This window comes from Triplophysa dalaica, chromosome 22, assembly GCF_015846415.1.
Source record: "Triplophysa dalaica isolate WHDGS20190420 chromosome 22, ASM1584641v1, whole genome shotgun sequence".
NCBI classification, from domain to species: domain Eukaryota; kingdom Metazoa; phylum Chordata; class Actinopteri; order Cypriniformes; family Nemacheilidae; genus Triplophysa; species Triplophysa dalaica.
In genome coordinates this window covers 20,329,527-20,347,848 of record NC_079563.1, presented here as the reverse complement: position 1 = coordinate 20,347,848, position 18,322 = coordinate 20,329,527, and the positions used below count along the sequence as shown (strand labels likewise).

The following is an 18,322-nucleotide window of genomic DNA, read 5'->3' as shown; positions in this document are numbered from 1 at the left end:
CAATGGTAATCCATCTATTGACCCGCAGACGACACAAAGACACACAGATATTACAACATTTCAACATTTCAACAGCAGAATCGGCGGTGTGAACACAGACTTTAATGCAGCTCATCAGAACTCAATCCTGAGCAGAAAGAACCATCATCACCCACACTGTAAACCCGCATCAGTTGACAATACTCAAATACATCAAGACAACTTGTTGACTCTAATTTTGGGTGTTTTAGAGATTCTTGGTTTAAGTAAGCAGAACTTTTGATTTTTGTTCAATTAAACTTCTTAATAAGTGTGAACACTTTGACTTACACAAGCCTGAGACTGATCTCAGAACTGGCATAACACACGTTACATGTCGCCTCCCACAGCCTAACCCACATACATCATATACATTACATACTGCTAAACATACACACATCTAAACGTCTAAGATAAGTGAACGTTAAACACTAACAAGTCTATAACTCTACTGCAAACACACAAAATAATCATATTTTAAAATGTACTCTTCACATGCAGTCTGACGCAAAGCATGCTGGGAAGTGGAAACCCTACATTTATATATTTAAAGTGAGTAAATTGAACAAGGAGCAAATTAACTTTGTTTTTCTTTTATTAAACCTTCAAGTAAAATGTTTCATGAAATTTAAATATTTATTTTTTATAAAATAAAGATTACATTACTTAATCTGTTTGATTATTTTGAGCATTTGGGTTTACACTTAAATCAAAAACACTAACACAGCAGACACACACACACGCACGCACGCACGCACGCACGCACACACACAAACGCACACACACAAACAAGCACACAGACACACAAACACACACACAAACAAGCACACAGACACACACACATGCACACAGACAAACACACACACACGTACAGACAAACACACGCACGCAAGCACACACACACACACAGACAAACACACATATGAGCACACACAAAGATCTTCAGATCATGACCTCAGAGCGGCAGTGAGCAGTTAAGCAGACGCTGTGAGTTGTGTAGTTAATTGAGAGCTTTCACAGTTTGTCAGGAGTATCAGAGACCCCCGCGAGCAGAGCGTGTCAACGGCCGCAGCCGCTCGCATCAACCGCAGACGGAGAAACAGACGCGTCTCTGGACTCCTTCAGCAAAACAAATGAACTTTTAATAAGAACATCAGCAGCTAACAGTGCAAAGAGAGACAGATGTAAACTGTCTGAGTCTTTTTTTGAAAAGATGGTCAATGTGGATTTCTGCATCTATAGTTTTGCCTCATTTGCCTGGAGATTCTTTTTTAATTCAGACTTTTTCATTCCCCACGCACTGAAAACACAGAACCACACTAACACCAGAGCTACACCTCATCTCTCTCCTAAAATGATTCTTCATACATGAATGACATGTAGCAGCAGCACTCTGTTCTGTCTAAATATACATCATGACGGAGTCAAAGAAGACGTGAAAAGCTTTCTGACTGACACACACATCACACTGAAGAAGAATACTCTCTCTTTGTGAAGCTAAATTGAATCCCTCTCAGATTAACATGTAAAGAGGCATCAAATTAATTTGAGCAACACAAAAATGAGATCACACACAGATCACACACACACAGTAATGCTCTTAGCATCTGAATGGTGGGGGGGTTAATCTGGTTGTGAAAGCAGGCCGTCTGTGACCACATTAGAAAAGAGTCTCAAATAAAGACAGAAAAAGACAGAAGAAGAAAAGACTCATAATTAGCAACAGCAACCAATCCGAGGTCTCGCTGAACTGACAGGAAACTGAAGCTCATTGGCTGTGTCTGATCAGCTGATCTCTGACTGTGAGGAAACAAACTCTAACATATAATAATAGATCATAATTCTGCTTTTCTCTTGTAAATTTAACTGAGGTATTTCACAGACGTCACTTTCATTTGTTCTCTATTCACAACACACAAAAGCAGCTTTACAGACAGTTACACAAAATCAACACAAAAAACCATCCAGTTACAAACTACTGACAATCCAGAGATGACCACGAGTGACTGCACCTGCATTAGCAAAACTGTTGACATGATCAAGTTGATTTTATTTCTCTATAGGAACTACATTATTACACTATACGATCTAAACTGAAAAGAGCAGAAATATGGTGGACATTAATGCCTGCTGTTCAAACAGGATTTTCAGCTATTAGCATAAATATATTAGTATTGATCAGGCAGGACTAGAACTGTGATCGATGCGATCGTCTAATCTGTAAATGTGATTAATTGGCATAATCCTGTTATCACATGAATGATCATTTTCAAATAGAAGCTCAGAGCGGATCAATGGGATTCTGCTGTTAGTGAATGACGCACACACACAGTCAGATTCCTGATCAACCCCCCCAAACCTACACCGTCACCACCGTAACCGGATCTGACCCGCCTGCGCTCCTCACCGCTCACCAGAGAGCAAAACTTTTATTCCAGCACTGAGCACCAGATGTGAGCAGAATATGAAAGGAGAAGCCAGCGCATCTGCTTGCAATTTGTGATAATTGTGTCTGAAGCTGTAGGTCAATTAGACTCATTTCACTTTCTGTACAAACCTGAAGTTTCACCGTTGAGCGGCTCTGCTTCCCTCTCAACACAACACACAACGCTTGTTTTTCACTGGAACTGAACTTTAATTCCTCACTGTGTGGCAGTTTGGGTTTGAATTCACTGTTAAAACAAATACTGATTATAGCACACTCTGTGTTTGTTTGTGTGTGTGTGTGTGTGTGTGTGTGTGTGTGTGTGCGCGCGCGTGTGTGTGTGTGCGCGCGCGCGTGTGTGTGTGTGCGCGTGTGTGTTCCCAACAAATGGTAAAAGTCTTTTCCATCTACATTGTGGGGAATGACCTGTAAATTACATAAAATCATTATGGATATGGATATAACGAATAAAAGCATGTTCCCACAAAGCACAACAACAAACATGTGTGTGTGATGCTTTGAATAATACCTCAGACTACTTAAATAATAATAATTTGTTCCTCTAATTCCTTAAATTTATACAGTGCATTTCTGGGCACTCAAAGCACTTTACATTGAAGGGGAATCTCCTCAACCACCACCAATTAAAGGACCATCGTGTCATTTTTAGAGGCATGTGGTGAAGTTGTGAACTTCATTTCCTCTCTTTCGAAGCACAACGGAGGTTGAGAGAGGACCAAAATGTCTTCATGTTTTCACTTCTTTACCGAAGGAGATTTTGTTTTACCAAACGCGTCACGATGAGCTGTTTGTCCATTTAGGGATACAATAGAAACAACATGGAGGCTCCGCAACAGAGAGATATGTGATGTGAGGACGGTGTCATGAGCCGGGTTTCCATCAAAAGTTGCAAATTTAGCCAGAAATAGGAATATTGCACAAAACATTTGTGAATAAGCACCATTTCTATCCATCTGGTCAACCATCACTTCCTAATAAACTGCCAGTAGGCAACTGCCATAAGGTAAGAGAAGTCATTGAATATAATCATCTTCTTAAATAATAATACAATTGTGAAACACAATAACTGCGGTGTTTTTGGGGATTCATGCTGTTTGGGAAACACAGTCGTGACAGTTCTGAGGCAATGACAGAAACATTTGAGGACTTTGCTTAGGCGTTTAAGAACCATAGGTGTCAAGATCAGTACTCTGGTTCCTCAGGTTAAGTTGTCTCATAGTGCAGTATCATGAATTTTTGAAGGAATTTAAACGGAAAATTTTCTATAAATGAAAAACCAAGTGAGCGAAAAAAATCCTTTCGCAAATTAGGGGTTTTTAATGCATTTCCATGGAAACCCGCTTATAGAGATTCTGATCTGTTTGTGACCTTGTGAGAAACTGTGACAGAGTCTCAGGCCCTCCATAATAAGTGTGTGCTATGCAAACAGAAAACTAACACTCTCATCAAACAAGCGCGCGTGCGCACACACACACAAACACATATTAACAAACACAACGGACCTGATTTTAACAATCTAATCATAGAGAGAGAGTCGTGACAACTGAAGTTCAAAATGTTAGCACGCCACGTGATTCATGATGCCTTCAGATAGTTCCAGGAAATATTTTTCTCTTGAAATGCAACTTAATTAAAAGACTTCTAATCTTTAAATGGGTTCAAAGTTGATCACAATCGGTCTGTTTAGCCGCAGCTCCATTTGTTAGTCACTTCCAGGACTATTGCTTGAGAGGCTTCATGAACCGCCAGTCCTGTGAAAAACGGTTCCATTGAAGTCAACAGAGCTGACGCAACACTCTCTCAATGCCGCGGGTCCTAACTACCTGCCAGTCACTGAGACACATAGCATCTGTTTATACAACTGGCCACAAATATTGAACAAATAAATGTTTCATGTCATCCATGAACAGATTCATTTCATGAATGATGATCCAGAATGCAGCAGCAAGAGTTCTTCAACGAACCGAAGAGAGCACACGTCACTCCTCTCTTCATTAAGTTACATTGGCTTCCTATAGTTGCTCGCATCAGATTCAAGGCTCTGCTTCTGGGCTAGGGACCACCACCGTTCTGTACCCCCTTATCTTCACTCGCTAATGCAGACTTATGTACACGCCAGATCCCTGTGCTCTGCAAACGAACGATGCTGCCATCCCAAAGGAAAAAAAAATCTCTCTCACGTACCTTCTCTGGATCTGCTCCACTTATGTGGAATGTTCTGGCCGCTGCTACAAGATCTGATCAGATTCTGTGTCCATCTTTAAGAATCGTCTGAAAACACATCTCTTCTGTCAGAACCTGACACATCACTTCTGACTTATGTCTCTTTTCTACTCTTTCAATAAAAAGAAAAACTACTTCCAGCTTTGCTCTGTATACTGTGGTGGGCTATATGAGACCAGTTATTTCTTTTAATGCACTTATCCCGTTTGTTGTGCCAATTGCTTCCATTGTTTACCCCATCTGTACATCGGCTTAGTTTTGCAGTTTAGGGTTTGACTGCAGTTTTATTTTACACATGTCAATGTTTTATTTCTACTGACATCCTAAAGCATCTAACAGACGTGTGTGTGTGTGTGTGTGTGTGATCCGTGAACTTGCTCTTTCACACTCCAACACTCCAGACTCTTAACTCTAGAATAATAGCACTTCATCAGAGGTGAACATCTGGAAATTACTCTCATAATCAGGCCGAGGGAAATCAAACTGTAGATGTTTTTCTTCACAGCCCTTTTCTTGTTAGCATACAGAGCTAATGACAACACTGTCACTAACAATCAGCTCAGCTCGGCTCGGCCGTTCATTTGTCAAACGTTATGACAGCTGTAATGGTTTCCACCCGCTCTGTGCCGAGGCCCGTCGACTGCCCGCTGCGAGTCCAAGCGCATACAAAGAGCTCTATTAGCCCGTGATCTCACTCACACATTCAATTAGTTCCACCCCCCCACCTGTCCCACACACACACACATCCAGACGTCCGGTGAAAGACTTCCTCACGTACCTCTCCAGCAGATCCATGGTGGTGGATGTGACGTCTGCGTACAGGACAGTTTGGCCCAGGCAGCGAGTCTGAAGGTTCTGTTGGTACGTCTGCAGACTGAAGAGCTCAGAGAAGGGCTGCGGCGGGTCGGTGTGTAACTCTCGCTCGCCAGCACCCAGATCGCCCGCTTTCTCTCCGGCACGGAACACTCTGAAGCCGCCCGCACGTGTGTGCAGAACTCCACCCGACCCATCCACCTGCCCCTTCAACCAGTGCAGAAACCTGTCCCGCTGCTCCTGAGAAAAACACAATCACAGATCTTCTGATTCAGATCTGAGGAAACAGCTGAACGTTAGAAGACGAACGGCGAGTTTCAATAATCCATAACTCCACATGTCAGCCGTCCATCATCATCCACAAACACACGGCCACAGAGATGTTCAGAGAATACAAACTCTAGCAGAATCACAATTGGATCACATTATCCCACACGTGTCTGATATTCGACACACACAACATGCTTGACAAACACGATCCATAAAAGCAAACAAACACCAACTGCACCTCACTATACAATCACACTTGATCTCCACTTTATCAAGATTCTTTTTGCTGTGGATCATTGTTCATGTTTTTTCTCTGTGGGTTTTCAAACCAATTTAAAGAGCTAACCCTAACCAACACTCACAACAACAGTGTTCAATTGCTCCAAAAACACAGTGTTTAGTTTTATTTCCTGAAAGACAATGTGTTTAGAGTAGGGATGCTCCGATACACCTTTTTTGCTTCCGATACCGATTCCGATACCTGAGATTCAGTATTGGCCGATACCGAGTACCGATCCGATACTAAGGTAACATTTTTAAAGTGCACAATTACTTAATAAACTGTGTGCATTGCTGTGCAAGACATCAAGCTCGACTTAACATTAATTTCCTGACCCCGTAAAACAAAATAACAAACAAATGATTCACAAATTTTGTGAATTATTTATTAAACCAGCAAAATAAAACAAAATGTTCACTATCTTAAACTTGAAATTCAAAATTAAAGTGCAAATTAAGCAGCTGAATAAAACAACAGCTTCACTAGCTTGATAGACAAGTATTAATAAATGGAAACAAAATCTCTTAATAACTGTTATGTGCAAATATAATTTAAAAAATCAATGCACAATAAACAATAAAGCAGCTGAAATTGAGCAAAAAAGCAATAGCTTCACTGCTTTAGATATTCAAACAGGAATCAGTTCTTTTTAATGCTTTAGTCATTAAAGCAAAGTCCACTAAACTAAGCTAAAGTTTAGTGGAAATCAAATTTAACATCCAACACCGAAAGATAAATAAAACACTAGCTTCCCTAGCTTGTGCTGCACATGTAAAAATAAACGGAAAAAGATATAATAGTTTAGTCGGTGCAAATAGAAATTCAAAGTCAAATTATCCACAAAACTCAGCGCATTGACATCTTTATTTTTTTCGTATACATGTTTGCAGACTTTTTGGTACAGTTAGGGTCTCAGTTACGCTTCACAATGTCGTACCACGGCTCCAGGTGGTTTATAAGGAGTCTGAAGCCATTGTTCGCAACGACGGACAGCGGTTGCAAATCCATTACCATGAAATTCAAAATGCTTTCAATGATTTTCGCTGCTTTCACACTACTAGATGGAAATTTCTGAATTATTTTCGTTGTCTCCTCCAAAGTTAGCTGCTTCGTACCGTCTCGTTTTAGTTTCTTCAGCTTATTGAACTCGGCGTGCTTAAATTAGTAGTATTATAATGAACAGCTTTATCACAACCCCTCGGAACATTTACTTCTCATGTATTGCAAACAGCGGTGTAACTTGTTGGCGAAGCTGTTCTAAAGTAAATCTAAATGGCAGATATTTTTTGTCGCTCCATGCTGTTCGCTGCTCAATGTAAGCTATGTTCGCTTGTTCACGCACACTACGTAAAGAGCACGTTGCTAGCGTATGATGTCACACGCTTCGCAAAGCACAGCCACGAGAGAGTTTAAGCGCCGGTGTCTCCAGGAACTTTTACATCGCCTAGCAGAAATTTTATGTAAGCTAGATCGGGTATCGGTGCAATTTTTTCACCGATACCCGATCTAGAATTTTATTCAGTATCGACGCCGATTTCCGATACAAATATCGGATCGGAGCATCCCTAGTTTAGAGAGGAGTTAGAGGAAAATCTCACGCTATCAACCGAGAGAAAAGAGACACTTATAAATTTCCTCAGATGGACACTTTCAACAAGTTTGTATGATTTATTAGGGTCTTGAGGAAATGTCTGGAACATATTTAGCTTAAAAACAATCAATGGCTGTGAAAACCCTTCTTGCCTTGTCCAAAAGCTCTGCTCACAGCAACCCGTTTCAGTGCATGTCTCTTTAAACGATAATGAGTTACAGTGAACCCCACCCCCTTCTGTCTGGCTTGTCAACACAACACACGCGTGTAATATCTCCATAAAATGGAAGGAAGGAGGCGGGAACCGGAAACATTTAAACGTTTAATATAAATAATAACAGCCGGCGGCCCCTCACGGCCGACCGCCGGCGAACAAAACATAAATACAAAACACTAGAGCATAAATACATATACAAACACTTTGGGCCCGGACCTCTCCTCTACGGTATGGTCGCTTGTTCCTTTTATATGCTCCTGTAATAAGATTCAGACATGGAAGGAAGGAGGCGGGAACCGGCAAACATTTAAACAAACATTTAATAAAATAATAACAGCCGGCGGCCCCTCACGGACGACCGCCGGCGAACAAAACATAAACATAAATCTAAATACAAATACAAATACAAACGTAACATATGTTCAGGCCCGGTCCTCTCTCTTTGACGGTCCGGTCGCTCGTTCCTTTTATATGCTCCCTATCTCCTACGTGATTCGAGCCCGGTGTGCGCACAGCTGGCGCTCATTCACAATTACTCACCGGACTCGAACCACGGTCTCGCCCCGCCTTCTCTACTACAACGCGTATACTGCCATGGCAATGGTTTAGCTAATCTGGGTGCTGGTTGAAAAAGCACTCGGGCTTGAAGTGATTCGCGCAAACAAGCAGGTTTAAGGTTTCTGAAGGATTTCCACTAAAAATGAAATAAATCCACCGTGTCTCTTTCTAGGTTTGGACTCTGTGCAGCGACTACATTGCATGTTGTCCACGAACTTTAGCCATGACGTCACGTACACCACTGTCGCTTGTGAAAACAACAATGGCGGACCGCGGTGCGTGGAACTGTGTAGATTAAGGGGCGGTAACATTAGAAGAAAATCCGCTTTGAACATCACAACCAGGGCTAAATCTGAACAGCTCGATTTCTCACATGCTTGCAGTAAAAGGCACACCAAAAAAAACTTACTGTTTTTTTATTTTTCACGTTTTCTGGGTTGGAAGATGCACAGGGGACCCGATTATAGCACTTAAACACGGAAAAAGTGGGGTTTTCATATGATGTCACCTTTAATGGATGAGAGCGGCTCACAGACACATCTCCCATCAGAGCAACAGAAGACACACGTGACGTGATCCATGTGAACAACTGAAGACTGAACGTGTTCTCTTCACTCGTGGATCAGCTTCACTCGACTCAGAAAGAGGTTTAGAGAAGACTGTGAGTATCTTAACACTGAAATGAGGGAAACTCTGGCTTTGTGAGGTATGTCAAACCTGAGAAAGCAGAGTAACTCAAGCCCGTCTCTCAAAGAGAGCTCACATTTACTCAGAGTCAGTAACCATAGTAACATAGCATGGTCTGGAGCAGCTTTTCTTTGGTAAACCCAGAGTTTCTTTCCATCTCCTCCCCTTTTAAAGCACAAGTGGTGTCCCTCATCCATTCATTCATTCATTAATTCATGACACACACTTAGATCATACAGAGACCATCTCACTGACTCATGTCACGTGCTTTAATAGAGGATCTTGTATGTGAACATACATGTATTATCAGGAGAGGGTTTAGGACCCGAGGGGAGTTTTCTCATTTCCCTGTTCAGCTTTATCAAACTCTACCGTTTTCTTTACAGTCAATGAGATCCATCTAAACATATGTCATCCATCCTTACATCAAAAACATCAGCCAGCGTGGCCGTGTGTTACATCAGAGCAGATTCTTTCCCTCACATGTTCTCAGAGATGTTTTCTGTGCTGATGAGAAATGACTTCATAACATGTGTGAGGGTGTTTCTGCAACTACGGCCACTAAGTCCCAGCAGAGAAATTTTTGTTTTTTGTCAAAATTTGTCATACGACAGTGTCATTACACACCTGGACAAAAAATATAATGAATGATTTATCTGAATTGATATAAAATGATGAAGCATTTATGGGTCCAAACACGATTTTTGTTCATGTCCCACAACTCATTTTATCAGATTCATTAATTATTGTGTTCTTACCATACAGCTTAGTCCTTTTTTACTCTAAACGACATTAGAAATATAAATGTACAGTATATTATGGTTTCATTCATGTATATAAGAGAAAAAACTAATGAAGTAAACCAGACTAGCTACTAGTTAGCTGCAATATTAGCAAAGAGGTCACGTCTTTTACCGCAGCACATTATCAATGTTTAATGTATATTCAATTACAAATATTCAAAATCTTAATGACTCCATGCAATTCTCTTGACCGTTGTTTATGTATTACAGACTCTGATGGTTGATTTTATTTTATTTTGGAGAGTCAAAAGTGTCTGTAGTTGCAGAAAATCCCATAAATAAAGTGCATGAATAAAGAAATGAATAAATACAGACAGAAATACAGAAATTAACGGATTAATCAACAATTCGTTAAGACGTGCAATCACTCAATCTGCTCCGAGCGGGAATCAGTCTGAAACTGACACAAGTGTCCTACACAGTGTTGGGTAAGTTACTCTGAAAAAGTAATTAATTACTAGTTACTCATTACATATTCAATAGTGTAATTAGATTACTGTCCAAATTACTCTGTCCAAAAAGTATTTAGTTACTCATTACTAATTACTTTCTATATCCTACATCAACCTTAGTTAAGTGATTCAAGGATAGACATGAAACGGCTTATTTAATTAATTCAAATAAATAATATTATTAACTGACCAAAGTATTACAAATGTGAGCACAGACTTTAAAGTAAGACTTTGAATTATGATGTCAATTACACTATTGCACACGCATATATTTCACAAAGTATTTAGTTTAAGTACATCAGAAGTAACAGAAAACATATGAGTAATCCCTTACTTTACTTTTTCAAGGGAAAAGTAATTAAAATACAGTAACTAATTACTTAGTAACTAGTTACACCCAACACTGGTCCTACACACCTAACCCAGTCTTGGAACAGATGTTTAGATCTCTCTTTATATAAACACCTGATTCATTCTGTAGAAATCTGATGAGTTGAGTGAGTCAGGTGTATTATATAGGGAAGATCTAACCCATTCTGAGAGGGGTCACGACCCGAGGACGTCTCACACTCATCACTACACCACTGATGGGGACTGAGAACATAACAACTTTATTATTATTTCTGCTTTATATACTCATTGGTACATTTATCCATTTATGAATTTGAACACATGAGTAAATCGGCTGTATGCTGAGCTGTGATGAAGATGTGCCTCGCTCTCAACGGCTATTGCCACAGTGAATCATTATCTCAGTATTCCCCTGATCATGACCTTTCATAGTCGAGGTGTTTGCGATTAAGGGTAAAGTATTTCGGAGTATTTACCTACTCCGGGTAAATACAACTTACTCAAATCAGTTGCTCTAAAAGTAAAAAGTCAAAGTTTCTCATCTGGCTGAAAATCATCTCAGAGTTCACATTTGAACTCCGTGTTGGTTGAACCTCCTTATTAAAACAAAGATCACTCAAAAACAGACATTCACAACTATAACAGCCACTACAGTATTCAAAGTTTTTTTTAAATAAACTGTAATGTTTTAATGTTGGCAGCCCAGCTGCATAAAATCTCAACTTTAAGATCCTGCAGCCGTTCCAAAGCTTCAGCTCCAGCTAAACACTGACACCTGCTGTTCAAAATCTACAACAGCTCAAAATACATTCTCCCTCCAGTCTCCAACAAACACGTGATGTTTGACACAGCCACTACTGACAGGACCTGTATCATGTGACACACGTGACTCACCTCATCAGACACTGAAAGATCAGAACCTGAGGTGAGGGAACATGTGTGCAGTTCAAACAGAATAACAAGGAGTGACACAGCATCTGTTCCGGCGTGTGCGTCTCTCACCTGTCGTGTGGTGAGCAGATAGAGCGGGCTGTGGGGGGGCACCTGAGTCAGTTCACAGCTCAGACCCAAAGACGTCAGGATCTCAGTCAGAACCTCATAACGTCGAGCGTTGCTCATCTTCAGCTCAGAGAACCCTGAAGCCAGATGAGCGTCTGGTGCCACCTCCAAACGCACCTGAGAGAGCAAACATGACAGCTGTAAATCATCACCGTTGAGTGGTTAAATCAAACATTTCCGCATGTAAATGAAAGTCAATAGTTGACAGTAAACATCTCGACCAATCAGCACACAGGACCATACCTGGCACAGCACGGCCTCGCCGCTGTCCGCTCCATGAGTCACTCGAACGATGGCCATGTGCTTCTCTTCCCGTTCGTCAATCTCCCCCCAGAGCTCCACCTCTCCTGCGACGCCGTCCTTCGACTCCCGCACATACATGCCCCCGCTGCTCAGAACGCTCAGCCGCAGCTCGGTGCTGTCCGATTTGGTGAAGGTCAGTGTGCAGATCTGGTCCTTCTGCGCATCTCTGGGACGCAGTGCGAGTCCGGCGGGGCACAGCGTGGACGACAGGCCCAACACCTTCCCGCCCTGGCTCAGGTAGGACAGGAATCGCAGCTGAAGCTGCGGCGTGAGGTTGCTGTCGGTGGCGAGCACCAGCAGCAGCGCATTCTCCGGCCAGGGTTCGTTCAGAGCCTGCTGCGGCAGCAGGTGGTAGATAACGTAGCTCTCGGTGTCGACGCATTCGGCCAGGAGCAAGCGCACCCTCAGGAACTGCTCCTCGCAGCCACCCGTGAACACCAGCACGTTAGGTGGTTTCCCGCTCGCGCTCACCCGCCCGCTCCGACCCAAGAAGCCCTCACTCTCCTCTTCCTCGCCGTCCGCGGCGGTGTAATCGTCCGGGAGATCCGGAATGTCCTCCACGGAAGCGAACTTCACCGACAGGATGGTGCTGTTCTCCAGCTCCCGACACTCTTGGCAGCTGGAGAGATGGAGGAGGTGTCCCTCCCCGTGCCGGTGCTCGGACGTGCGTTCCGGTTCCTCCGGCCGCTCCTCCTTGCAGCTTTGTGTGTCCGAGTCGCGTCGGGCGCTCAGTCGCAGACTGCTCTTTCTGGGGAGCGTAGAATAGAGAACGTCTCGCTTGGGTGAAAGATTGGTCTGAGCACCCGTGGACTTTCTGCTGCTGTCTGACTGCTGCAATTCTCTCAGTGTGGATTCTCTGAGCAGCACGGCTATAAGGACGACACACACACTTTACTTCAATTCACATTTGAGGACAGGGGTTGAAAAACAATTCATATTAACTCACAAACTATTCTTTCAGGTATCAGGCCATTTTCCATCAGTAGTCGATCTTCCATAAAGGCCACAGCGAGACGACGGAAGTTCTCCACACTGGCTTCAGCCACGGCTCTGTACGGCTGCCCAGGACTGTGTGCCAGCGGGAGACAGTAGTCTGACCACTTCAGCACCTACAGAACACACTCAGTTCAATGTCTATCATCAGACAGTTATGCATTTAAGAGCGAGGAGGACGATTCTAAAGATTCACATGTCCGCCTGAAGCAGAACAGAGGGAAACATCTCTGTTCCTCTGCCTGTCTCCTTAACTTGTTGTTCTAAAGTTTTGTGTTTGTGGTCTGTGTTTACTTTCTCATGTGTCCTCGCAGCAGACGAGCAGGCTTTCTGGCCAGATGTCGCCTCTATGATGAAGGTGATGTTCTCTATCTGTCGAGCACGGCGTGCCAGAGAAGAGCCCATGAGCAGCGTCCACTCGCTGAGGTCATCACACGCCTGTACGCACAAACACACACACACACACACACACACACACACACAGAGATGCTTTAGTCAACGCATTCGTAGATTGAGAGAATCGATGAGTTTCTGTGGAGTGTCAGATCACCTGCAGCTGTGAGATGTAAATGACTTTATTGCGCAGCTGCAAGAAGAGCTGGTCCTCGCGCGAGCGCTTTGGTGTGTTCAGCGCGCAGAAAGTGACGCTTCTGTGATCGGCGCTCAGTCTGTATAACGCGCTGCGGATCACGCTCGTGTAATATCGCTGAAAGCGCAGCCACAGGTACATATAACACAGCGTTATGAGCATCTTTCTTCACATCCAACACCTGATCTGGAGTCCATGTGTCTCCTGTCATCGTTTACAGACTCGTCTCTCCTTTCTCATGTCAACACTTCCTGTTGCGTCACCACCCACGTGTCAATCCCATGATTCCTGGAGTTCTACAGAACGAGAGCAGTCTGGTGTAATAGCCTGAATATTAATGATGGAAATATATCTCCTCATAAAGTCTGTTAAATCCCGCCAGACTGCGCAGTCAGACCGTCCCATCGTCCGCCGCCAACTTAAGTCAAACACAAAGTTTATTACTGTTGTAGTCTACATCGCAGCGACGCGCACATTGTGTGAAATACACAATTAATATGTAAACGCAATTATACACTATGTTGTAAAAGTAAAGAGTTTATTTTCAAAAACAGATTTAGAAATCATGTTTGTATTATATTATCAATGTTTTTATTGCATTTTCTTGAGTCCTTATTACTTAATCAAAACAACCCAGCTACAGTTTGAGTAACTTGGATTGCACAATAAAAAACATGATTTTTGAACATTTTCAAAACGGATCATCTGTTTATGTCCAAAACTAAAACCCTGTTGAAAAACACACCATATGCTGGGTAAGTTACGCTTGAATGCTGATTTGTGCTGGTTTAAGCTCATCTGCTGGTTTACGATAGTCATGTGCTGGTCCTTATCTGGTTAAGCTGGTGAGGAACCAGCACATAACCAGAATCAAAACTAGCATATGTTGTGTGGGAGCAGCAAAACAAAATTCTCCAGAGGAAAATGCACATATCGCTTTGTAATGTATACAATAATAGATGTAATGCTGTATTTTAAAGTTACATTTCATACATTACGCAGATTTCTTAAAACCCTCACATTTGATCTATTTCCATCCGCCTAAAGAGGTCGATGGCCAATAGCCTGTTGCGTCTTTCATAAAGTATGTCCTGATGAGAACTTTATTTAGTTTTTATTAAATCATTGTCGCATACAGTTAGTCTCGGTTTCTAGACTCTAAAGACGACCAAAGCAGAAGGCAAACCTGCGCGTGTGTAGCAAACAAACGTAAAGCCCATTGCACTTTGAGTCCGAAATTTGCGTCAGACATTACAAAATTCGGACCGGGTTCGATTTTCAGCGTTTTTCGGACCCGTCAAGCATTTTTAATGGCCTTTTATAACAATTCAGAGATTCAGAATACGAAAACACGCATACGAAAATGTCGGACTTCATGTGCAAAGACCTTGAGTGAAATATCGCGACTTTCCGATTGTAAAGGAATGAAAGAATGCGAATTTGAATGACAGCGCGCAAAAAACGCCCACATACATACGCGCCCGCGCCCGCGCCCGCGCCCTCAAGTGGCGCGCGCGCGGTGGACAGTCAGTCAGTGCGAAGATGCTGCCGGTGAGTTCACGCGCGGATCAGATGATCGGGTAAGAAGATTTTTATTCATCTGTTCCTCTTGTTATGATTCGTCATTACTCTGACAATTAAGTTAGATAAACTCTTTGAGTGTGTGAATGTCTCTTTCTTGCTGTTATACTGCAGTTGTCCTGTGATGTGGAGACCGTGGGATCTCTCAATAAGACAGACACAAATTCATAAAGTAATGTATTGATTTTTCAAATTACACTCAACATCAATTTCAGCACATGTGAGGGCAAAAGGATTTTATTTAGGACATGCACTGACTTTACCCGCTGTGTTTAGATGGTTTCTAGACGTCCAAGCAGAGTTCAGGTGCCTGAAGAAGCCTTTCATCATCCAGTGAGGTGATGCACGTCAACCGCACATCACATACATGACAAGACAGAGGGGACACATGTGTTGTTTGTTGTTCACAGGCTGTTCCTGCCCAGATCCAGAATGCAGGAATATCTGTCTCATCTGGGCAGAAAGGTTTTGGCCAGTTTTCCAGTTCAGGCAACACTTCACTTTTATAATGATGAAGATTCTGAGGATGACAGCGACGACACACATTCTGATTAAAGACTCTGAACTCAACAAAGCAACATGAGCTGAAATAAAGGGCATGAAGCGTACATCCTTCAGGAAGCACATCAGTGTTTAGGAAACATGTATGTTACAGAACAACAGGTCCGGTCATGAGACCCATCAAAGAGAAACTCACCTTTGACCCGAGGAAGACCTTTCTTCACTACATCATGTCATGTTCACAGCTTTTATCTTAAATTGGCAAACGTCATGTGTTATGCTTTTGAAAGCATACTGTTTTTCAGAGCAATTGAATGGTTTATTTCATATTGTCTTCACTTGTGTGAAATTATTGTACAGTTGCAACTTTGGTGATACGTGAGCCTATTAAATAAATAAAGAAAGAAAGAAAATGGGTTTGTATTGTCCAGTGGTTATTTATTGAGAAATATAGCAAAAACATACAGTAAAATAATGTAAATGAGCATTCCTTCCAGAATTCTTCTTGGGAAAACCACTTTGCTGTTTAAATTACACAAGAAATTAATAAACTAATAAAAAAAGTACAGGTAAAATTTCCAAGACTAATCCTTATTTTGTATCCATGTTTTAAAGTGAGCGAGCGGCACCATGTGGACAGAAGAAGAATAAAGCAACAGATCTTAAAGCAGTAACACAGGGCATGAGGGCGAGACAGTGGTAAGGTCACGGGGTCACAGGTTAAATGGTGACTGGCCACCCGACACCAGTAATCTATTTACTCATCATGAGGGTTATCTAGAGCTCCTTCACCTGTCTGCAGGTAGATACGCGGGGCGGCTCGGGCAAGCACAAGCAGGTCCATTCTGCAGACGGATTGAAGAGCAGATAGTGAAAGATGGCCAGATAGTGAGATGACCGTTTCACTTCTAGTCTAAGGACACAGGGGTCACAGTCTGACCTCACACCATTTTCACCGTGAGATCATGACAAATTCTGGATTTGAAAAAAAAATCGACCCCTGACTTAAGTATAAGGCACAAGTCAGAGCTCTGTTAATACGTTTACAGGGGTTGAAATAGAGAGCAGCCTATAAAAATGATTCATGTTATTCGTATTTGGCTATTTCATGTCTGTACTGTTTTATATTTGGTTAGTATGAACGTGTGAAAGCGTATGTTTTTGATAAAGATTCACTGGCGCTTTACTGACGCACGGCCTCTGTCTCACAGTGAGGGCTCGTACACTCCCGATTCAACACGAAGGTTCATCTGAAAGTCAAATGTCAGGCCTGTCATGGGCAGCTGATGGATGTGATCTTGTAAACCCTGAGCAAACGCCACATGTCTTCAGGAGCCGCCACATAACGCAAGCAGCGCGGCCGGGCCACAGCAAGAACACTAGACATGATCAAAAAACACAGGCGTCTTGTTATGACTCGTGATGATGGAGGTAAAACACGCGATTTAATTCGCTGATGGAGATGTCTCCAAGTCTGGGAACGGCTCCTTCTTGATGCTCCTCTACACGCTGACTCTGAGCATAGTGGTCTAACACAAGAGAACATCACGATGACCATCACAAACACATGACAATGCAAAATACGAACAATATCTGAAATGATGTTTTGTATAATGCTGTGTCCCTCATACAGATGTAACATAAGAGCTGCTGATGTGTGAACTCTCTCATCACCTGTGATGTTATCCACTGATCCCAGTGCAGCCGTGTTCATCAAGTTCACCCCAAACAACAGCACAACACATGTTGCTATGGTGACCAGCAGGTATATGGGAGCGGCCAGAGCCCAATATCTGTGAATACATGGCGCTGTATGGTTAGTATGATGTGTAGTGTAAAGAAACACAAGACAACAGCTTCACTTCACTTACTTCTGAGGCCAGTACGTCAACCCAACCGAATGAAGCCAAACCTCAGGAACAAAAGCCCACACTAAATACAGCACTGACGAGACAAATCACACAACAAAATTGATCTCTACTAGACGTTTACTACGAGATGTCTTCGTTTTATTGAAGATGAGATAAAGCAGAAACTTACAGAATCCAAACTGAGAGGCCAGAAACAGCACAAAGCCATAGATGGCTCTCTCTGGTAAAGGAGAAGGAGAATTCTCCACCATAACAACACCTGCACACACACATATTTAACATCATCGATCCAATTTAACACACATCTTTCTTCTGCACCTGGATACCTACTTGAACTCCGTGTTAACCGCTAAATATATTATATAAACTTGATGTTGTTTACTCTTAGAGCGTTACAAGCATATTGTTGCGTTCGCGTTTTCTTCTTCTTCTTTGGCTTCTTTGGCTCACACAGACACACACTGCCACCTGCTGCACGACTTTCATATAACATCCACCCACAGCTCATTTTATCCACATGTTAGTTTATAAGTAACTATTGTTCAATGTTTATTACGTTTTGTTGTACCTCGCATGTAACTAGTGGTATTGTTAATACAATTGTTTTCACCTTATTTCTTTAGTATCAGTAGTGCTCTTATTTGTAGTGCTCTTTTCTCCTCACGCCACTGCTTTTGTTGTATGTATTGGTATTAAGACAATATTGTATGTTTATT

At 42.3% G+C, this 18,322-nt stretch overlaps 3 protein-coding genes across 5 annotated transcripts in view; 1 reads left to right on the top strand and 2 right to left on the bottom strand.

Annotated features, from left to right (window-relative positions):
- hlcs (holocarboxylase synthetase (biotin-(proprionyl-CoA-carboxylase (ATP-hydrolysing)) ligase)) overlaps nucleotides 1–14,112 on the bottom strand; it is an 18,585-nt gene extending 4,473 nt beyond the window's left edge. Inside the window, exons 1-6 of the mRNA XM_056736384.1 lie at nucleotides 13,615–14,112; nucleotides 13,359–13,502; nucleotides 13,018–13,180; nucleotides 12,012–12,940; nucleotides 11,712–11,885; nucleotides 5,466–5,740 (exon numbers count right to left, since the gene is read on the bottom strand). Coding sequence (XP_056592362.1) covers nucleotides 5,466–5,740; nucleotides 11,712–11,885; nucleotides 12,012–12,940; nucleotides 13,018–13,180; nucleotides 13,359–13,502; nucleotides 13,615–13,815 — 1,886 coding nt within the window. The 5' untranslated portion in view covers nucleotides 13,816–14,112. The remainder of the gene's footprint in view (nucleotides 1–5,465; nucleotides 5,741–11,711; nucleotides 11,886–12,011; nucleotides 12,941–13,017; nucleotides 13,181–13,358; nucleotides 13,503–13,614) is intronic.
- Nucleotides 14,113–15,180: 1,068 nt separating this feature from the next.
- Nucleotides 15,181–16,152, top strand: ripply3 (ripply transcriptional repressor 3). The gene is made up of 4 exons (XM_056736626.1): nucleotides 15,181–15,233; nucleotides 15,349–15,406; nucleotides 15,511–15,572; nucleotides 15,645–16,152. The coding sequence occupies exons 1-4, from the start codon at nucleotides 15,196–15,198 to the stop codon at nucleotides 15,787–15,789; spliced, it is 303 nt and encodes a 100-aa protein (XP_056592604.1). The 5' UTR covers nucleotides 15,181–15,195; the 3' UTR covers nucleotides 15,790–16,152.
- A 6-nt stretch (nucleotides 16,153–16,158) lies between these two features.
- pigp (phosphatidylinositol glycan anchor biosynthesis, class P) lies at nucleotides 16,159–18,071 on the bottom strand. Of its 3 annotated transcripts, none has more exons than XM_056736625.1 (5): nucleotides 17,937–18,071; nucleotides 17,776–17,865; nucleotides 17,607–17,679; nucleotides 17,410–17,528; nucleotides 16,159–17,264 (listed from the first exon to the last, which is right to left on the bottom strand). In XM_056736625.1, exons 2-5 carry the CDS (start codon nucleotides 17,855–17,857, stop codon nucleotides 17,146–17,148), a joined length of 393 nt encoding a protein of 130 aa, XP_056592603.1. In that variant the 5' UTR covers nucleotides 17,858–17,865; nucleotides 17,937–18,071; the 3' UTR covers nucleotides 16,159–17,145. The 3 variants fall into 3 exon arrangements, with proteins under 3 accessions (XP_056592603.1, XP_056592601.1, XP_056592602.1); XM_056736623.1 differs by having other exon boundaries at nucleotides 16,159–17,114; XM_056736624.1 differs by having other exon boundaries at nucleotides 16,159–17,114; nucleotides 17,776–18,028.
- Between the last annotated feature and the right edge of the window lie 251 nt (nucleotides 18,072–18,322).

What these genes read in the sequence shown, in the direction of transcription:
- ripply3 (XM_056736626.1), top strand. Translation starts at nt 15,196, where the DNA reads ATGCTGCCGGTGAGTTCACGCGCGGATCAGATGATCGG. An exon ending in CGCGCGGATCAGATGATCGG is followed by an intron (nt 15,234 to 15,348) that starts GTAAGAAGATTT and finishes GTTATACTGCAG; the next exon opens with TTGTCCTGTGATGTGGAGAC. An exon ending in GACAGACACAAATTCATAAA is followed by an intron (nt 15,407 to 15,510) that starts GTAATGTATTGA and finishes CGCTGTGTTTAG; the next exon opens with ATGGTTTCTAGACGTCCAAG.
- pigp (XM_056736623.1), bottom strand. Translation starts at nt 17,857, where the DNA reads ATGGTGGAGAATTCTCCTTCTCCTTTACCAGAGAGAGCCATCTATGGC. An exon ending in GGCCTCTCAGTTTGGATTCT is followed by an intron (nt 17,680 to 17,775) that starts GTAAGTTTCTGC and finishes TTGTCTCGTCAG; the next exon opens with TGCTGTATTTAGTGTGGGCT. An exon ending in ATCAGTGGATAACATCACAG is followed by an intron (nt 17,115 to 17,409) that starts GTGATGAGAGAG and finishes GATCATGTCTAG; the next exon opens with TGTTCTTGCTGTGGCCCGGC.